Here is a 14,300-nt window from a genome sequence, read left to right on the forward strand (position 1 = left end):
ATATTCGTGGGGAGCAGTGGTGCAGTGGTTCGTGCACTGCACTACTAACCAAGCGATCTGAGTTCGATTCCCAGATATGGCCAACGTCAGTGGCCAATATCGCCACTGATCCTGGGTCTCCCATAGCTTGACTCAGCCTTATATAAGTACCTTGTGTGCTGTGTAGACATCAACGCTGGAAAGACAAAGACAGCCAAGCATGGTACTTACTGGCCACACTATTCCCTTGATCACTGGAGTGACCTTAATAGGTGCTTGCTAACAGCACTTTGTCATATTTGGTGTTTGTAACGCGTGTAATTGAATGTCATTTGCTACTAACCGCATGAGGATCAATTGAAACAGTATTTGTTGTGGAACACACCTGTAACCCAGTGATGTACAAGATGAGTTTGTGGATTACATAGAGGAAAGACATTGCGTTAATGACAATCAGGTGCAGCCCAACAAGGCGTATAAAAAATGTAGTACAGCAAAGTAGAAAACTTGAGTGTCCCCATAAGCACGAGCCTACTCACAGCACATGGTGCCCTTCCACATGGAAATTACTCTTTTTATGGATGCAAAAACACAACTTTCCCTCAGTATAATAGTAAATGCAAACCATGAGAAGAATTTGAGAATGTTGTCATTTCGAGGATGTGTTTCATCTGTACCATTTTATATTTGGGAGCGTATGAATATTAACATTTACAAACACTACTGTGTAGTTTAACGCGAAGGCTTTCGCGACCAATATCATCCATGATATATGTTTTTTTTTATATAAATGTGTCGTTAAACCTGCCACCACCCAACACAGCCAATGAGTAAGGTTTGTCACATAAACAGAACATGCCAATTCGTTACTAGTACAGCACACCGGTGTGTTGGTTGGGCCAAGCTACAACATTTACAATCTGAGTATGACGTTTTGCCAGTAATTACAACTAGCTTCATCAGACAACAGCCGGATCTGTGTAGGTTTTCGCCATTTTGCTGCATAGCTGTGCTGCTGTGTTTTTGGATTGTACTGCATGATATCTCACATTTTGTTCCACGTGCATGAGGCTTCTTTAGGAACTGAATTTAGCAGCTTACTCTTTACCTTATTTATATTGCGTTTATTTAGCTCTCTAATGTACATTGTAAAACGTGGATTGAAATATCAGACATTGTGCCAAACAACCAGCGGTAACAACCAGAAAACGCATCAGAGAGATTCCATTCACAAAGTGTAAAGCATTGTTAACTGAATAATTGATTGCGTGTGTGATTTGCGCAGGTTTACGATGGAAATAGCAGTTTGGCACCGCTCATTGGGACGTATTCCAAGACGGAATTTCAGGGTTTATCCGTTAACAGCACTTCCAACCGTCTGTGGCTGAAGTTTGACACGGACTCTGAGGGCACAGAAAAAGGCTTTCGTCTGATATATTCAAGTAAGAGAAATATGAATCACAATTTCAATTAATGAGCCATTTGTTTACCAATAATCACATCATGTGTATGTTGACTGCATGGTAATACTATCAGTGTGTTAGAGACTATTTGGTGCTGGAAATAACTTTAACTTGTATACATTATTCAACGTGGTATTTCCCAACGTTGTACCTTATTGCGCACATTTTCAATTGTTGTGTTTTTATCAAAGTTGTTGGTGCTAATGACACCAAATTGTTTCATGCTATCAGCAGTATACATGAGATTTATTTAAAATTAGCCAAAATGCATGTCTTTAATTACAGTCTGCTTGAAATTTCATAGAAGACATCAACAACAGACATGTCAATGTTATTTTGTGGTTTGTATTGGTTGGAACATGCACGCAGAATGATAGTTTAATGATATTATTTACAGGACTAATGCACATCTGTTTAACATATGTGATAAAATGTACACTTCATTTAGTAATACCTAAAATGACACTTTATGGCAGCCAACAACATAAAATGTAACAATTAAAAACCAGTAAATGCAGCCAGCAATATATTACCTAACTAGTTTGATGCCTTGTGCTCACAAGAACAAATCTTTACACAATTCTTTGTGTCAGTAATATTGAATACATTTTAATTTTAACATGAGTTTAGTTCATCACGTATGCTTTCGCGACCAATATTATCTATAACAAAGGTTTTTTTGGGTTAGATTAATTTAATATAGATGCGTCAATCTTGATTTGAAGCTTTCGTGACTGCAGGAATCCATACTCTTTGGTTCTTTCGGTAAAGTCACGTAGGTATAAAATTAAATAAAATAGATCACAACGTTTCGGGCGCAACACAAGCGTCCACCTGATGACTTTACCGAAAGAACCAAAGAGTATATAAATGCATCATTAACCTGCCACCACTCAACACAGACAATTAGTAATGTGTGTCTGGTACCAAAAAGCTACCAATGAATAACTAGCATTATAACGATTGAAAAACTGGTCATTATAAAAAAAATCAAAATGTAATTTTCATCACGCCCCTTGGTTGTCAAATTCAGTCTCCAACTTTCATTATCTACTCTGTCTGGCCTCTCTATGTATGTGCTATGATATATGAGATATATATTTTTAAGCCATAGTGTTATTGATGAATGTGGTTTTTTTTACAGTCATATAAGTATTCACCAGGGGTGGCCAAACCACGGCTCACGAATCACGTGCAGCTCCAGGGCAATTCGTGTGTAGCTGCACTAGAGATGCAGACAATTGTTTTACTTTCCAATACTGCATAAGTGTATTTGAAGCAGCAAAAAACATCTGCAGAAGCTGGAGTGGCCTAATTACACTCTCCGCTTACAGACATGAGTATTCCTGGGACACTCCCGCAGATTTCTCAATTCAAAACTCCATAGCTAATCAACATGAGCGACCTGGCTGTCCTAGACAATGCATGTGTTAAGTCGCACGCATCTTGTGGCTCTTGGCCATATTTTGGCACGTGGCTTTTAGGGTCAGGAAGTTTGGCCACCCCTGGATCATACACAGTCACCTTAAATGACATTGTAATTACATGTATTCGTGCTGATTTTAAATGTTGAACTTCAAACTAAAAGTACGGTATTCACCGTTGGATTATATTTTATATCTTGTGATAAAAAAGAAGAGAGTTTTATCACCTCTCATAAAAAAGATAAAATGAGGCTCATAACATAACAGGCCTCATAACAAAATAAATGGCTGCCACATTCCGAACGGCATTTTCTGTTTCCGATGTGCGGCATTTTTTAAAATCTTTCTCTCGTGGCAGGCTTTGAGTTGACCCACTGCAAGGAACCAGGTTCCCCAGAGTTTGGCTACAAAATACGAGAGCAGGGACACTTTGCTGGGGGCACAGTCACATATGGCTGCAATCCGGGCTACAATCTCCATGGCAGCAGAACTCTGACGTGCATGACGGGCAGCAGGCGGACCTGGGATCATCAGCTGCCGTCTTGCGTTGGTGAGCCAAGCACACTCAAATAGGGCTCGGTGTTTTAAAAAAATTCATTCATTTAATGTTTGATTTTTCCTTTAAAATAAATGTCTAACTCGGTTTTCTGAAATTGCATGTAGCTACAGTCTATTGTGGTTAAGCGGTCGCCAAGAGATGACAGTGAAACAAGAATGTTAGCAGACATGTTCGTATCGGTTTTATAAGTGTTATCCGGTGATATTTTATGTATGTTTAGCTTCTTTTGCACCGTACATAGCCAACCATGGTAATTGGAGGTGCAAGGGAAGGACAACAAACTAAGCACAAAAAAGCAGTTCTAAATAAATTCGTTTAGATTTCGTATGGATTTTCTCTGGGATTTCTGGTTTCCCCCAACATGCAAACATCTGAATAAGGATTGGACAAATTTGTCAATGTAGGAACATCATGAAAAAGATTGAAAACGTGGCGAGGCTTTTCTCGATTAATATGGCAAAATTAGTAAAAGGCAAACTATGGTATTAATATTAAGCTTGATTTTTCATATCATGCCAGAGCTATGATGGACCAACTTTGTAATGCATGCGGAGAGAGGATACTTATTTATTTAACATGCTTTCATGGACTATTTTTTGATCTAATGCTCGCACACCACGCATTCATATAGAGTGATATTTTATATTTGAACGTTGCTGGAAGCTAAAGGGTAATCTCCAAAACTTTGTTCCAAAAATTCTTCACATTAAGGTTTCTGAAGCAATGCTGAGCAATGTGACGTAGAAGATAGCACGAGCAATCTGCTACAGATATGCTATGAGGCAAAGCATATCTGTAGTATACCTCCAATGGATATGCTACAAAGAGAAGCAATCAACGTGATGTCAAATATAGAATAGTAAAACACGCATGCACCATTATTTATTGTAAAACTATCGATGTACAGTAACTAATGCATTGCACATTCATGTAATAGCGTTCTAAGGACACATAGATCACTACTTTAGCCCACCGGTGTGTTGAAGAGTGAATCCACAACATTTCCAATTTTGGGCAAATTGCCCGATGATGCTGGATGTAATTACCAGCGAAACATCGTACTCAAAAAATGTAAATGTTGTGGATTCACTCTTCAACACACCGGTGGGCTAAAGTAGTGAACTGTTTGTCTTTTGTCAACGTGACACATTTTTTTACTGATTGGCCGTGGGTGGTGGAGGGTTGTGATACATTTATAAATAATGCGATCTCACCCAAAAACCTTTATTGTGAATAATATTGGTCGCGAAAGCCTACGTGTCATTCTTAAGTCAGTTTTATTTTTCAGAATTAATGAAGTGTGGGCCATTTCTAAACAAATATCAAGTGCTTGCATGATAATATTTATGAATACAATTGTGTATTGTTTAAGTGAAACTATCTCACATGTATCATGCATTTATTTCATTTCAAGCACATAAACCATTAAACGTGTTTGATGGTGGCTTTAAAATCAGGTTAGATCCCTAGCTTGATTTGCAAACTATATAAAGCAATATTGTGACTGTTCTTCAAAGTGGTTAGCAACCGGTCACGATGTGGTATCTGCTTCTGCGTTCTGCGTATGCTAAGCAATTTCCCCGACAGAAGGATGTGCACAAATTTGCTTTAGCTCAAAAAAGGAGAGCACGATTTTGAAAATTATAAATGCCACTGATGGCTTAATCCACATGTTCTTCCAGTGGATAAATGGGTGCTGATATTCCTATGATTAGGCTCCACTCTCTCCTGTGCATTGTACATTGTGATGGGTCAGACACAATCAGCAGATTTTGTATCTGCTGGTCAAGAGGTCGAGAGACTGCAGGTCGCTGTGTTGCTCAGGTTTTGACACCTTGGCGTAATGATGAGCTTGGCACTGCTGAGATCCTAGCTTTGAATCTCGACAGCCACCCATAACTAAAGTGGGATTTGAAGTGTCGTGAGTTGACGGTCTCAGCTTGGTCAGCAAACACTGCAACAAAGGGTATTATTGGCTTGTGATACCCAATATTTACAAGGCATATGCAAGATATGGCCCATATGAGGATGAAGGAGCCCGCGGAAGTTACTTCAAAAGCAGTTTCTATGACATCAGGGTTTAAAAATGATGCCCTCTTACTTGCGATCTATTTGAGGAACATGATCTTCCACAAGGTGGTGCACTGCTTATTCATAATCATCATCACTGCCATCGCGTATTACCTGATATCACGCTTTGCACAAGTGTAAAACAAGTTCCGAATCGCCAACGGGATTAAAAAATTCTAAATTTGATGCTTTCGTGACTGCAAGGATTCATATTCTTAGGTTTTTTCAGTAAAGTCACGTAGGTAAAAAATTAAAATTGATAAAAGTATAATAAAAATAAAATAAAAATCACGACGTTTCGGAGGCAACACAAGCTTCCGACTGTTCCACCTGAAGACAGAAGCTTGTGTTGCCTCCGAAACGTCGTGATTTTTATTTTATTTTTATTTTACTTTTATTAATTTAATTTTTTTACCTACGTGACTTTACCAAAAAAACTTAAGAATATAGGATTAAAAAACACAAGTCAACAGAGTGCTGCACATGAGTGGTAACACACATGATCTTAGAATCACAATATTGTTTAAGACAACCAGTAACATAGTATACACTGGAGTGTGTACTAAACTAACAGAATAACTAGTTCATCGTGACATCATTACATGTGTAGAGGTGTTACGGGAGGGCGAACAAACACACCAGGGGTGGTTATGCCCGCACGCGGAAGGATGCTTACATCCACGTCCGCATCGTTTAGCCTGGGGGGCTGAAACGGCGCTGTGATCCCCCACGGCCCCACCCCTCGGGGGGGGGGGGAGTTGCTATATAAGGCGGTGAGCCGGTGGGCTCGGAGTTAAGTGTTTAGCTTAAACCAGTGAAGAAGGAAGACCGGCTAGATAGGCCCTGGGACTCCCCTGGATCGCCGTCCTTCTAAGGACCGACCAGGGCAAGCCAGTGGCGTGGCCCCGAGAGCCCAGAGCCGATGTTCTTGTAAGAGCCGGTCTGGGGACTCATGGTGCCGTAATCCCAGCTTGGCCAGAGCTGGATCAGCTAGCCTCCCCTATCTCTGTAGTGGAGGACCTGGGAGTAGGCTAGCCGGGATAGAGATCGTGGGATCTCCCTGTTAGACGGGTGAAGGGGCCAATACCCCTTCGAGTGTTGTATACCTTGGCCTGTATAGAGTGGAACGGTTAATGAATAAGTGTGCCTCCGACTACATCGTCCAAGTCTCTTTGAACCTACTACACATGCTTAACATATACTAAGTGACGAGCCACTGACTGCAAGTATGACACGGGAACACGGACTTGATTGATAATTATGGCAGTTCTGAATAGTACTTTGTCTACTGAATGTTGCCCTTAGGACAGTTGGAATATAGTTGTAAGAAATAATTAGTTTATTAATTAAAAATTCAGTGACAGTATGTGAATGTATATGTGTGTGTGAGCAAGAGGACTTGGATCTGAATACGGAAATATCGCATACATGAATGCATGCTTAAGCTGAGCTATGTAATGGAAGATATAATTTTGGGTCATTTAGGTTCTGTCTTTCTATAAAATGCTTATTATATTGCTCACATTGCATTGCTAATTAATTCTTCTAATATAGGTTATGCTTCACATATCACACATTTACAATTTCTACAATTACATAAATGAGTCACATCATGCTCATTCGTAATTTTGTTCAAATAATATCGCATAGCGTTACACAATGTCTGGAACGAGCACATTTGGGTGCCGTGCATGTAGTGAGTTAAATGCTGAAATGAAAAAAAACACAGAAAGCAAGAAGATCATCTGAAACAGAATTGGTGCTGGAGAATATTTTTAAGACAGTTGCTTAATAATTAAAGCCAGCTACTGCTGGCATATCATTATTTAGGCACAGCAGGTTTATAATGACTGCAAAAAAGTTGAAATAGTTTCAGGGTAAAATAAACACGTGAAATGTTTCACAAGATGCATATATTTTTATTGGTTTAATGCAAAAAAGACAAGATCGTGTCTAATGGTCCATAGGGATATAATTAGACGAACAATATATAAATGACAGGGGAAGTCTGGACTGTAGATGATAAAACAGCTGTAGGAGTTTATAATTAATACAAATGGAGATAATTAGGCATGCACTGTATTACATTTAGTATGTTTTTATTCCTATTGTGTTTGTGATTGCAGAGTGTTTTTGAAATATTATGTGCCTAGATGAAGTACATTGATCAGCATATTGGAAATGTATGAAGATGCAAATTGGCAATTAAAGCATTTAATAATTAATTTACTCTTTTGTATATTGTTGATGGAGCAATTTGATGATTGGTAGTTGTGCAAACTCATTTGGTGATATGAGTATACCACAAATAGATTGTGCATTGCATAATGTGGTTTCAGAGGGGGAAAGCGTCCTCTCTCCCGATCCCTCTGTCACGTTATCAAAATATGTGTGCGAGCAGTCCACAGGCTTAGCCTAAAACGTATTTTCAACTGTCAGTCTCTAGAATCCAATTTATATAGCGAGGCAGCAAAGTTCTGCTTTTGCAACTTGAGGGGTGGCAGGGGGCTGCACAGATTGCAGTAATACCAAAGTTTTGAGTCAGTAAAATTCTATAAACAAAAAAAGAACACTATAAAACAAGGGTAACAAATCACCTACACTGTAGCACACTGAAGCAGAGATATGCTTTCATAGATTTTCTCAATTACGATTTAAGCCATCAACAGGATCTCATTTTGGATGGCAACCTCCCATTTAAATCAGCCTGTCATCTGTGCTGAATGTAGCTCGCTAAGCTGCTGGAATCTATTTAAATAGAAATGTTCACCCACTAATAATGTTATTATCACTGGACAGTTACGTATGCATGATGCATAATCGTGATGATTTGTTTTGATCTAGCGCCCTATACTCGGGAAGTTCCAGAGCACTCTGCTTAGCATCACATCTCAACACATTGGAAAGGGTACCCCATTAGTGGCAGCTGCCCCTGTGGGTACAGCGTGATATAGCACCTGACCTGCAAGTGAGCATTCGTCTGTCAGTAGAAGGTGATGACTGCTATGTGTAATCGAGTAACTTGAGGAGCATTTTAGAATTTTGGCAATTTGCGCCCTGACGCCGATACCAAATGGCCTGCTCTCGCGAATGACGTCAGTGCATCATTAACAACCACTGTGAAGCAGTTGGCATATATTATCATAGTTACTACACCTGCAAGCATGGCATAATTTACTCCTCTTGGCTTGTGCATGGTACATGTAAACATGAAGTAAAAAATGGGCAGATGCTCCCCAGTGTTTAGAAAGGGTAGACTAAACTAATTTGCTTTGCCCCCACAATAGCTTTCATGGGTCACCTTAATTACTGAGCGTGGGCCCAAATGGCAACTAACAACTGTAAAGGATGCCTCCTCGTATTTTCCTTCAGAAGTACTTTATTATTCAACAGTTCTGATCACCATTCATGGACTCTTCTTCCACTCCATTCTGCCACACGTCTCTCCTTTTGCAATCTTCGCAAGAGCCCCGTACTCACGTCATGCACCCTCCATCTTCTCTCCTCCCAAACCTCCTAGAATCTCTCCTAACCTCTGCCCAAGTTCCCTCTTTCACTAATACTCACTCCACCTCCTACTCTACCCCTAATGGTCTCCTTCATCCATTATTACGTTCCCGCTCTTTTCCCTTGAAAATGTCCTGGCCAGTCCCATGGTCCCTTACTCATTCCCGCGGTTCCTGGAGTGGCTGTGGCAATGGCCAATTAGCAGGGCTCCCGGCCTTACGTCCTGCCCCCTACGCACCTTCGCCCTTCTAAAGAATAGCCATCCTCAGTTGAATAAGATCTATACTATTGAAGTTAACCTTGACGAAACAGTGATGCACCTCAAGGGTGGTTGATACCAACAATAACGAACAAAAGCCCAAAAGAAAAACAGAACATCGACAACAACACAACAACAAAAGTGATAGTGGCATAATAATAGGTGCAGTCAATGGCATCAGCACGCAGGACAATGGCACCTGGCTGCTTTCAGAATGGCAGTCCTTAGGTGCAACTGTCATGGAAGCTGCCACTGGGTGTCCCTTGGGTCTGCGTTGGCTCCTACAGGGGCCCCTTGCAGTGGGTACAAACACAGACGGAGACGACTTCATTCCCCTGGTGTTTGCTGTGCATGTGACGGGATCACTGCTAGGGCTTGTGCAATTTGGTTGATGTGCTAATGGGGACCTGCTGGCAGTGCAGCCATTCCAGGTCACTGACCTCCAAGGGAAGTGTGTTTACTGACCTCGCCCATATCAATTCGTTGGCTGCCTGTGCCCTCTGGATGGTTTGTAGAGCTGCTTTCCGAGCCTTCCGTAAGTAGGTCACTGATTTGTTTAAGCGATGCTGACCATTCATCAGCCTGTGCAGAGACCTCCAAAGGCTGCATCTCAATGAGTGGTGTGGGGTCATGACCATACATGAGATAGAATGGCAAATACCCTGTGGCACCGTGTGGTGTGAGCCTGTACGCTGACAAAACCATCGTGAATTGGAGATCCCAGTCAGTTTTTTTTGTCTTCTACCTCGTGGTGCAACATATTTGCAATGGTCCAATTCAGATTCTCCACCTTCCTGTCAGTCTGAGGGTGGTACGGGGATGTACGCACTTCTTTAGTACTCATTATATCACAGTCATCTATAAACAGTTTGGACGAGAAATGTCTATCTTGCCTTGTTAACAAATGCTCTGGAGGACCCTTATCTAGCACATAGCCATGAATGAAAGCATGGGCGATGGATTGAGTTATCTGGTCCAGGAGCACTCACACCATCAGCCAGCAGGTACAGAATTCAACTCCTACAAGTAAAAATGTATTTCCTCTGGGGCTTTTTGCAATGGCCGTAGAATGTGCAGCTCTACCAACTCATTGACCCTGGACACCAGTAATGGATTGTAAGGGCACCTGGGTTGTGTGAAGTGGCTGCTTCCTGCATGCACACTTATGGCAGGATGTCATCCATCGATATACATCGGACATCATGCCAGGCCTAAAGAGAGTGCACAGAACCTCCAGACCAGTGAGGTGGAGGAGCTGGCCAGAATTAATCTCCATGTCCAGCTTATGTTGTAGAGGTGTTGGTACTATCAGGCCTTGGGCACGCCCAAATGGGCATCGGCTGAAGCAACCACCACCTCCTCATCAGATTCTCTGAGTCTGCAACGAGCCACGCCCATAATGCATGCGCAAGGAAACCATGGTGGTAGCTTCGACAACGTGTTGGCATTTGCATGCTGCAAATTCTTTCGATGTACAACTGAGTACAAGTATTTCTGCAATCGCTCCATCCATCTGGTCGATGTGCAGTGAGGGCTACAAGGCAACATAGTCTGTACACACTGTGAATTGGCGTCTATGCACAAATTGAACTACGGCCAAGAGCTCTCTACGGATCACACAGTGCTACTGTTTTGTAAAGGACAGTGCGTGGCTTCCAATAGGCAATGCCCACTTCTTGTCCCAGCTGAACTTGTGACAGCATGCCTCAAATTACAACATCGCTAGCATCATTATCCAGATGGAGAGTCTGTGATGTGCAAACACAGCTGCACGAAAGCAGCTTTTTCTGCAGGACCCCAGTTGAATCTCTGATATTTTTCCATTGAAAATATGAAATGGTTTTGCCATGGAGGCAAACTATTTTATGAACTGGCAGAAGTAATAAAGAAACCTTAATAATCTGTGGACCTCGGACACATTCATAGGGGTTGGCCACGTTCATACACTTGCTGTGTTTTGGAGATCCATGGCGACCCCTAACTCAAGAGACCACATGCCACAGATTACTCACTGAGCATTGCAGCAGATGGAACCTTGTGGGCTTTAGTTTTAAATTTGTATCCCCGAACCACGACAGGATGAGGCACAAGTGAACCAATTGCTCCTCAAAAGTTCAAGCAAAAACAGTGACAGCATCCAAATAAATCAAACCGATCTCCCATTGAAGCCCTGTGAGCACCACTTTCCATTAGGCATTGGAAACTGACCGGCACCATATGGAGACCAATAGGAAGGTTGTTAAATTTACCAAGTCCATGTGGGGTTATGAATACGGTGTTGGCCAAATATTTTGTATAGGGGGGCACTTGCCAAAATCTTGACCAAAAGTAAGGTGCACTAAAGAATGTTGCTCTCGCCAATGTGTCCAAAGAGTTGTTGATGCGTGGTAATGGGTACTCATCAGCCATCATTACTTTGAGCTGCCAGAAATCAATGCAGAATGGAATAGAACTGTCCAATTTATTTTTGGACACGAAAGGTGCCCCCCCCCCCCTTGAGCTGGTGAATGGCGAAATAATCTTTGAACACATCTCCTGAACTGCCTAGTAAACCAGGGTATTTTCCACTGTGCTCGTCCACGAATGGTGGCCATGTCTCCTCTGTCGATGTGATGCTCGATTAAAGTAGTGTGTCGGGGTCATACATACTTCTGCTAAACATGTCAGCATGTTCTCACGGCAATTCACAGAGCGGAAAGACTTGGTCATTCAACAAATGATAGTTCTGCATGAAGATGCCTTCCATCCAAGAATCATCAATGGCCTCTGGTCAATTGCCACCACCATCTCAAATCATCCTCCATAGGTGCCTCAATTAGGTGATTAACATGCGCTAATATCATCTCTCCCTGTATGGTGGTAGCAGTGTCAGAGATATTTAGGACCTGCAAGAACAGTCCTTGGTTGTCCCATACTATTGTATCTGCTGCTGCTGCTAATGAGCTGCCACATTTGGCAAAATTAACACGGATGAAACTTCCTGAGCTGTGATTAGGTGGGTGCAGCATCCCCGTAGAATAAGCACCTGGGCGGCTGGAAGAGAAGTGATGAGACTCACTGACTCGAGCTTGCAAAGTGGGTGTTGTTTTTCCCAGAGCCTTCTTTCAAGAAAAAAATACTGAATCCCTGATGATGTCTCTACACAACCCCTGACACTATTCATTTTAATGGGCATACGGCACGAGAAATTATCAGTGCCCAGTCAACGGGGGACTGGGGGGGGGGGTGCTGTAACCAACTAAGAACCTCGACTGTAAATTCTCCATTCACACACGGGAGCCATGACCTGCCCAATTATGCCCATACTGCCCCCATCTGCCACCACATAACAAACATGAATGTGAGACAATTGGCAGTATTGTTTCAGAAAAATATCGTGCAGAGTACAGGAAATAATGGTAGCCAAGGCACCCATATCGATAAAACTGATGCCTAGGATTGTGCTGCACCAGCACCGAGTTCTGCTGGACACCTCTTCAACAAGTATCCCACCGCTGCCACAAGATGTAAAGAAGGTTCCACGTATTTTCCTTGAGAGGTCCTTTATTGTCCAACGTTACTTAACACCATGCATGCACTATTCTTCTCCTTGTGAAATTCTGGCAAAATCCCGTGCTCACATCATGTGCCCGAATATCTTCTGTCCTCCAGAACCTCCTAGAATATCTCTTAACCTCGGTTCATGTGCCCTCTTTTGCTAATCCTCTCTACACCTTATCCTCCATTCCCATAACCTTTCTTCCGTTCCTGCCCTTTTTCCTTGCTAATTCCCTGGCCAATCCTCTGGCCCCTTACTCATCCGTGGCCAATCAAGGCTCCCTGCCTTATGTGCTGCCCCCAGCCCCCTAATCTGTACGGTGTCTCTGGCACCAGTAACTGCGCCTTCCGCCCTATGGCTGGTTGAATAAAATGTGGGGTGCACTTCTCGGCGTCGCTTACACAACTTTTAAAGTGTTTCTGTGCACCTAATTCCATCTTCTGCACTGTTTACGTATCTTCCTATGTCGTGTTGTATGTTAAACTTATTTCGTGCCGTACGTAGCCAACCGTGGAAAGTGACTACATCTACATAACAGTTAGCTGAATGCTGGTCATATTGTATGATAGAGGGTGTAAGTTTTGCTTGCCATGAAGATCTAGTGTTGTCCCAGACAGTGATGTGTCGATCTTGTGGCGACCTAACAAGCTTCCTCTCACATACTCTCAGTTCAGAATGGTATAACACAACACGGGTTTGTAGAGATTTCCTCTGAAATGAGCACACCCTATGCTGCCTGTGACTGGGGCACACTCATTGTCCACACTATCTCAAGCACGCACGGAGTGCTTTCCCTTGACACCACTAATTGCACGGTGTTGGCTATGGTCGTGTAAGCTGGCTTCTCTTGCTCTGTTGCACACAGCAACGTGGCTCCTCACGAGAACAAAGCAACGCAAGTCTGCACTTCAGGGTTCTTCTCAGCTTGCATCCCACCAATGGCCGTGCACATGCCCTTATATGCCCCCGTGGGCTCCATTGTGCTTCATATCGGCCCTAAATTAAAATACGTGTGTGCATATTGGGAACACTTTCGTATGTATGCATGTTGAACTTCTTTCGCGCCCTGCGTAGTCAACTTTGCAAATAGGAGGTGCAGAAAAAATGCTGCCTCATGCCCAATCAGCAGTATGACTCAGCAAAAGTATGTCGGGATGCACTGATTAGGAGGTTGTAAGTAGGCCGGCCTTAAATCAGAAGTGTGCCTGTGTGGGATCAGATTCTGGAATTCTGGAGGAAAAACCTCTCGTCTTACTGTCTACCGCCTCTACCCAGTGCCGGCCCGAGCCTCTTGGGGGCCCTAAGCAGAATTTGATTTGGGGGCCCCCCTCCCACCACGCAGACTCATCTGTGCTAGAAGATTATTGACACAAATGTCACACTATAATGTTATAGCGAATATTATAAACGAATACAGTGAGGTTATGTATTAATAAAAAATAAAAACAACACTTAAAATACTTCACTCTTTTATTAAAACTTCTGAATACAAACGGTCACA

The 14,300-nt window shown here is 42.4% G+C and overlaps 1 protein-coding gene across 2 annotated transcripts in view; it reads left to right on the plus strand.

Annotated features, from left to right (window-relative positions):
* The window catches only part of LOC144931684 (CUB and sushi domain-containing protein 3-like), a 454,944-nt gene that overhangs the window by 326,793 nt on the left and 113,851 nt on the right, over window positions 1–14,300 (plus strand). For both annotated transcript variants that reach the window (XM_078855833.1, XM_078855834.1), the window contains 2 exons: window positions 1,265–1,421; window positions 3,225–3,416. In XM_078855833.1, the coding sequence (XP_078711959.1) occupies window positions 1,265–1,421; window positions 3,225–3,416 (349 nt within the window). The remainder of the gene's footprint in view (window positions 1–1,264; window positions 1,422–3,224; window positions 3,417–14,300) is intronic.

Source organism: Lampetra fluviatilis, chromosome 4, assembly GCF_964198595.1.
Source record: "Lampetra fluviatilis chromosome 4, kcLamFluv1.1, whole genome shotgun sequence".
NCBI lineage: Eukaryota > Metazoa > Chordata > Hyperoartia > Petromyzontiformes > Petromyzontidae > Lampetra > Lampetra fluviatilis.